The sequence below is a fragment of the Rhipicephalus sanguineus genome, chromosome 3, assembly GCF_013339695.2.
Source record: "Rhipicephalus sanguineus isolate Rsan-2018 chromosome 3, BIME_Rsan_1.4, whole genome shotgun sequence".
Lineage (NCBI taxonomy): Eukaryota > Metazoa > Arthropoda > Arachnida > Ixodida > Ixodidae > Rhipicephalus > Rhipicephalus sanguineus.
Window position 1 is genome coordinate 176,388,767 of NC_051178.1, and position 6,768 is coordinate 176,395,534.

The window sequence follows — 6,768 nt, forward strand, 5'->3', positions numbered from 1 at the left end:
TCCTTCTTTATCTGAGGACATTCCTTGGAGGAAGCACTGTGAGCACCATGACAGTTCGGGCACTTCAGCGTAGTTGCACTACAGTTGTCTTCTGAATGAGGTTCGGCGCATCGGGGGCACACTGCGGAATTTCTGCAAACGCCCTTCACGTGGCCAATCTTCTGGCAGTTGAAACACTGCATAGGCTTCGGTATAAATGGACGGACCTGGTGACGAAAATGGCCAACCTTCACGTAAGACGGTAGGCAGTCACCCTTGAACGTTACTCGCACACAACGTGTGTTACCTAGGCGACCTACATGCACAATGACGTTGTTTTCATTCGCCGGTTTTATAAGCACTGAGAGGTCTTCATTGGCGATTTCAGTGTCGATGTCATAGATGACACCTGCTACGGTGGCACCATCCGCTGGAATGATTGGCCGGACTTTGATGTTCCCCAGCTGCGTTACATGCTGCAGCGTGCTCAGCGCACTCGGGTTCATGACATCGATTGCCAAAATGTTTTTCCTCGTGTTTAGCCTGATATCCTTGATCTCGTTTGGCACTGTGTTTTCAAGGTACAAAGACAATGCTTGCCTGTTGAGGACACGCAGATTGTCGATAGCGTTCTGTGGCACAAACAGGATGGAGTGGGGCCACCGCTGAGGCGCAGTTTTCACAGTGGTTGTGCTTGACGCCGACGATGCGTTGATGATTCTTCGTTTGGCCTTGCGGTACAACACAGGTTGAAAGCCGTCTTCGGAGGACTCATCGCCTGATGCGGAGTACAGCTCGGTGTCCTCGCTCTCGCTTGCTGTGTTACCACGCTTCCTCGAGGCGATCCCCGCGGTTGAACCGGAACCGGACGGAACCTCTTGGGGTTGCACGTCCATCACCGTGATGTAGGGGGCGGCAGACCCCACAATTGCAGTGTAGAAACCAGAAAACGGCAGAGACGGGCAAGATGTGTTCCACAAGAGAAGCACTTCGTCTTCCTCCCACCCGAGTACGCGAGACTTTACATTCTGCGAATTAGCTAAGGCGCAAGCGTGAATAAAGTTTGAGGGTGGTTCAAGGGCAACCAGATGATTTCATCGCCTACGCGATCATACGCTAGACCAACCGACGTTTTCAAAGGGCCTCCTGGAAGAATCATGAGCTCAGTAGTCGCGGTTCCTTAGCCAACATTGGCGCGCTAGCGAAGCAATATGTGTTTAAGCTTAATATCCACGAATGTGCATTCGCACAGCTTCTAAATTTGCGCAACATCGTCATTTTTTTTCGGCGTCACTCGGTTAAGCAGACCTTGGCACACGTATATTGCGCAGGGAGCAAGACTTTCTCTGGGGAAAAAAATACATATGTGACGACACCGGTGACATATTGAACTCCGTTTCTATATCTTTGGTCGAGGCTCATAACTGGAGGATTTATTTTTCTGATCAAGCTTAAAATGGGTATATGCGTGGAGAAGTCAATAAACACATATCTAAGTGCAGCATCTTGCGAAAGACGTATCCATATGAAAGCAAAGCATTGCTTTTTTTTTTTTGACAGAAAGCGTAGACGACAGCCATTCTCCTACTTAGGGGTCTTTTTGCTACAAAAGTATAAATAAAATTAAAAGCAAGATAAGAAATCGCTCAGTTGATGTTCGATTACGAAAGCAACGCATTTACCGACGCCACCGTAATGCAAAGTACTTGATCACCATATTTCATTTCATTCGCAATGCTTTTTAAGACAAATCCTTCATCATTTTTTCCCTCGTTGCAACATTACAGAGTGTGTCACTAGAAATAGGCCTCCACTAGTGCCGAGTGGCGCGTAAACTAGGCGTCATAAAACGAACGACCCTGGCTGTAACTTTCCGCATGTATCGTCCAGTCAACTCCGGTTACGTAACGCGAACTATAAACTCGTGCCTGTCGATGTAAGGGCTGGTGACGTTTTATTTGCGTAACCTTGGCGTGCGTGAAGTATAGGTTATGCTATGCCTTAGGGTCCTATTTTTTGTGGTTACTGTGTCCCTACGGGACCTATTAAAAAAGCAATTTGTTACGCGGTCGCTATTCGAGATTGGCGTATGCGCCTTGACGATGTCCTCGTTATGAGACTCCCCGTTATCGCAGTGGACAGTAATCTTAATGAATGTGAAAAACGCATTGGATGAAATATACGCAGAAGAAAATTTAGGAGCCCTTGCCCCTTCGGGAAAATTGGAGCAGCAGCCACATTACGCCAACCAAGTTCAAGAAGCCGAAAAACAGTGTTCTCGAAGCTACACGTAACCTGTCCGAAGTATAAGGCGTGTAGCAGCCACCACAGCTTCGCCCATTTTGCAAACTGTAACACGTAAAAGTATTTCGTTGTAATGGGCGCACATTATATAGATCGGCTGATATAGATCGGCTACAAAAGAGCACGTTATGTAAATATGGTGCCTCAAGACGTTTAGGTAGATCGGAGAAAAGTGGGCATTTACGCTGATGAATATAAAACTGGCGGGATAATTAGTAAGACTACGAAATGTACAAGGACAGCGTTTTGACTACAAACCTTTCAGAAAACCTGTTAAATTTCTTCAGAAAATTATTTCTAGGCTTTCTACAGCTAAAGTGCCCGTGACGTGCTCTTAAATTCAGCACCATACGTATACGTGTACAGTGTGCCAAAGAGCAGAAAATCTTCATTACAGGATTTGACAACAGTTGTGCGCTTTTTCTTGCGGTTACCTGGCGGCCTTTCGCTGTCGATCTTAGGTGGTCTACAGTCGAGCTCATTAAAACGGCGTCAAAATGTAACCTTTTCGTTTTCTAATCCAATAAAGTCAACTGTGGTTCCAAGAATTGTTTCCAGAACTCTTGTGAAGTTGGTGAACAGCCCCTTCCTATAAACTTCGTTCGCAACTACAGTTTCATATCTTTTTTTTTTCTAGCGAGGGCCGTGACATAGACGATACGCTTACTCACGTTGAAAGCGACTTGCTCAGGTAGTTTCTAGTATCATACAAGTCGTTAATCAGTGCCTTGTAATTTAATGACATTGTAGTTTAGCGACAAGAAACTGGTCTCTCAACTCTTCAAATTCTACCTAACGATACATACAAGGCGGGAGAATCTTATGTATCATATACCATTATAGAATGCGCCTATAATTTCTGGATAGTCATTCTGTAAAACGCTCCTAAATATATTACAAAAAATTCAGTTAAGCCGTAAGTCATATTTTTCTGCTTAGGGAGTTCTTAGGTATGTCTTTCAAGGTCAAGCCCTGTGTTTTATTTCAACGTAATCTGAAAATTTCAACAAAAACAAATAGCCACACGGCTAAATTCTAAATAACACCAGCAGGCTGACACAGTAGAGTGTGTGCGATGTAAATTATCATGCTATATGAACCCGACAAACCTGCACGACAATTCTTCTCACTCTGGGGTATCGATGAAATACCTCAATTGCGGTTTGTAACGCACATTTTGCAGTGGAAATTGAGCTCCCTACATAGGTCGGCAAAAAAACTGGAGCTCACTCAGGCTCACTCACGAAATATATTTTGCTCTGAGGGCTCACTCTGACTCAGACTCACGAACATTTTCCTCAACCGGAATGACTCCGACTGAGACTCGCTAAAAGTTTCCTCTACCGGACTCACTCGGACTCAAACTCACCGAAATATTACTCACCCGGACTCACTCAGACTCAGACTGACAGACCGATCTGAGTCTGAGTGAGTCTGAGTGAGTCGACTCGTGAGTGAGTTTGCCGACCTGTGGCTCCCCAGGAAAAAAAAATTACTTACATGGTTGAACAAGCATTTATTTCATTATTTCAAGGACAGCTACTTCATTGCTACCACAGCAAAAAACGCGATGCACTATGCAAGCCATCCTGAAAAAGAGCACGACCGTTCGTCTTGCTAATATACTAAAAAATATTTTCCTGCTATTCGTGAGCAATGGTTGGAAAAATAGTGGTAACGTCACAGCTGTCAGGGCTGTCGGCGTTGTCTCACGCTCTCCTTGCGCCACTCTTACTTCCAAACAATCAATATTGAGGTCGCCATTACATAAGCGTCAGGCATGCTCTTTATTTTCCTTCTATTATTTTGTGTTTGTTTTTTTTTTTGCTCACGACGTCGTGCACTAATTCCCACGGCACGACGTTGAGTGATTTTTTTAGGATAACGCACGCGTAAAATGTTGTGCTTTTATTGAACAAATCGTGAGCTGTCATATTACTGTCGTTGCTCGCAAGCGTCGCCTCGTTCTTGCGTCAGATTACGTCACGGGTTGCTGATCCAACTGGTTATGTTATCTTTCTATCTAAGTTCATTTGCTAATTGCATTTTTGCGCTACTACTATATACCTCGTCGCTACGATTACCTCACATATTTAGAGTAATATTACTTTGTTAATAATCAATATTTTATGCATCCTTTAGCAGCATAATACTTGCATTCACTCTGTGACGATAGAATACTATCACTTTATGTCTCTTTGCAAGTTTATGTGAAGCAATTCATGGTTGAAGTGCGGGCGTGTTCGTAATTCATTATAAAACAAGCAATGCGCGAAAAAACGGGCACTTGAAAGAACGACACAAACAGCACGTTGAAATTATAAGTTAGCTATGAAGTTGGAAAATCTTCCATTTCAATTCTCCTTCTAGACTATTGTGTTGCTCGTGACACAAACCGCTCAATATGTTTTCGTATTCGTATACCTTCAAGAGCTCGTGCCACCGTCCAAGGCTATTGATCCCACTATAGCTGCATCGCGAGTACGTTGACCGCGTAAATATTAAACTTCCCCGAATTTACATGCATTATACTGCACTGAATCCAAGCAACTGCGGTCTGTTTTCCGGTCGCGAACATTTTAGGGCCTCAGATTTCACACTGTCATGTGTGTTGATGACGTCCTTTGAACGTGATCCGAATTCCCGCACTGTTCTCCACGCTCCTCCAGCGGCGACTTTTCCTGCATCTCGATTCCATGTTGCAGAAATCCGGATCAAAGCCCGCCGTCTCCTTTCGGGTTTCGAACTATTGTTGCTCGGCTTCTGCTCTTTTATTGCCCCGCAGTAACGACCGTGAATCCGCCGCCTTATCGACGCTGAAAGCAAGAAATGTCATCCCCATTCATCGAAGCCTGTACAACACAAATGTCTTGGGGGGCCAGTAAGGAGAAGGTGAACGGCCTTGCATCTTTTGTAACGCGTTCGCACGGAGCTCTTGTCGTCCTCGTGTGTTATAAAGCGGCGTCTCTGCTCCTTGTGCAATGCACGTGTCTTCTTTCGCTGCAGCGTTTTTTGCCTCAAGACAAGCCTTAGCTGGACGTCCAGCAGATATAGTTTATTTATATTCGTTTCCATTCTTTTTCTCGCTAGGACATTGACTTCATAAGTGACAAAACATCGGGAACATCGACCGTAAACAGGCAGGCGATCTTGTTCACTGTTTACAATTAATATTATTAGTTTTTCTTTTCATTGCGCAGCGCGTCTGAGTGACTATTGTACACTTTCATTCTCTTGTACTCCTACGCGGCAACAAGTTTATCAATGCTCTTATAATTTACGGTAGTGGGGTAACAAAATTGATTGATTGATTGGTTGATTGAATGATTTATTTATTTATTTATTTATTTATTTATTTATTTATTTATTTATTTATTTATTTATTTATTTATTTATTCTCTCGAAATTTCCCACTGCCGACTATTCAGACCGAGTGATACTGCAGCGGGATGCACGGGATGGATGGAAGGTGGCGCTGTCTTGACTTTTGAAAGTAGAGGACGTGTTTCTTCAGCCTTTTTATTTCGACCGATAGAAATTCTTTGGAAGACATGTTTTGCTGTGCAAGGGGACGCGCATACCCGAGCAGCAAGAGCAGACCACTGAACTTTTAGCACCCGCTGGATGGTACACTTACAATTTAATACTTGCAAATGTACAAAGTCAACTTACGCGAACTTTGTTTTTAAACCTACATTTACTAATGTTTGCCAGCGATTCATTTCACTTGTCAAATTCACTATGCCTCTCTTCCGACAGCTGCGCATCGGTCATTAATATATAGTTCAGTGCCTGAGCAATATTGCTAATCGTTAAAATTTCTTCTGGTTTTACGTTTTTACTTTAGATGTATCCACGATATTCAATTTATTACAAATTCCAGTCGGAACAAAAACTTGTAGGGGCCATTATAGGAATGGTTACTTACAAGGTGCCCATGTGACTGCATATACAACTGCATATTCCGAAAAACTTATCTTATATTGCTCTTCCAGTAAACCTACTTTTCTATCCCCGTGCAACAAAACTCCAACCTTGTTTTGGATTAGAATCGGCTAACAGGCTTGCTTACTTTTCTATGCTTAGCTTTATGTTGCGAATAATGACGAAAGACGTTGCACTGTGGCTTTCTTTAATAAATGTATTTACGGAGATGTTGGTGCTTATCTATGGCGCTAGCTACACGTTTCACATGATAGTTTTACAAAAAAAAAGCTTTGTAAAAGAAAACGCGCAGTTCAATAGCCAATAAACTGCCATTGGTGCCACGATCACAACACGGTGTGCCTTTGAAGTGCTCAGCCGTGAGCTTTATCGTCCCTTCTATATCATATGAAAGGACGGCAATAAAGAATGATAGAAACCTCATCTATTACTCCAATGCGATCTTACAATGCGCTCTATTCATCTTGTTCGGTACGATCTCGCGGAGAAATCATTCATCCTATTTAGTTAAGGCGCACTAATGGGCTCAAACGGCGTCAC

At 43.4% G+C, this 6,768-nt stretch overlaps 1 protein-coding gene across 1 annotated transcript in view; it reads right to left on the bottom strand.

Annotated features, from left to right (window-relative positions):
- LOC119386116 (calcitonin gene-related peptide type 1 receptor) overlaps window positions 1–875 on the bottom strand; it is a 70,693-nt gene extending 69,818 nt beyond the window's left edge. Inside the window, exon 1 of the mRNA XM_049414224.1 lies at window positions 287–875. Coding sequence (XP_049270181.1) covers window positions 287–875 — 589 coding nt within the window. The remainder of the gene's footprint in view (window positions 1–286) is intronic.
- Between the last annotated feature and the right edge of the window lie 5,893 nt (window positions 876–6,768).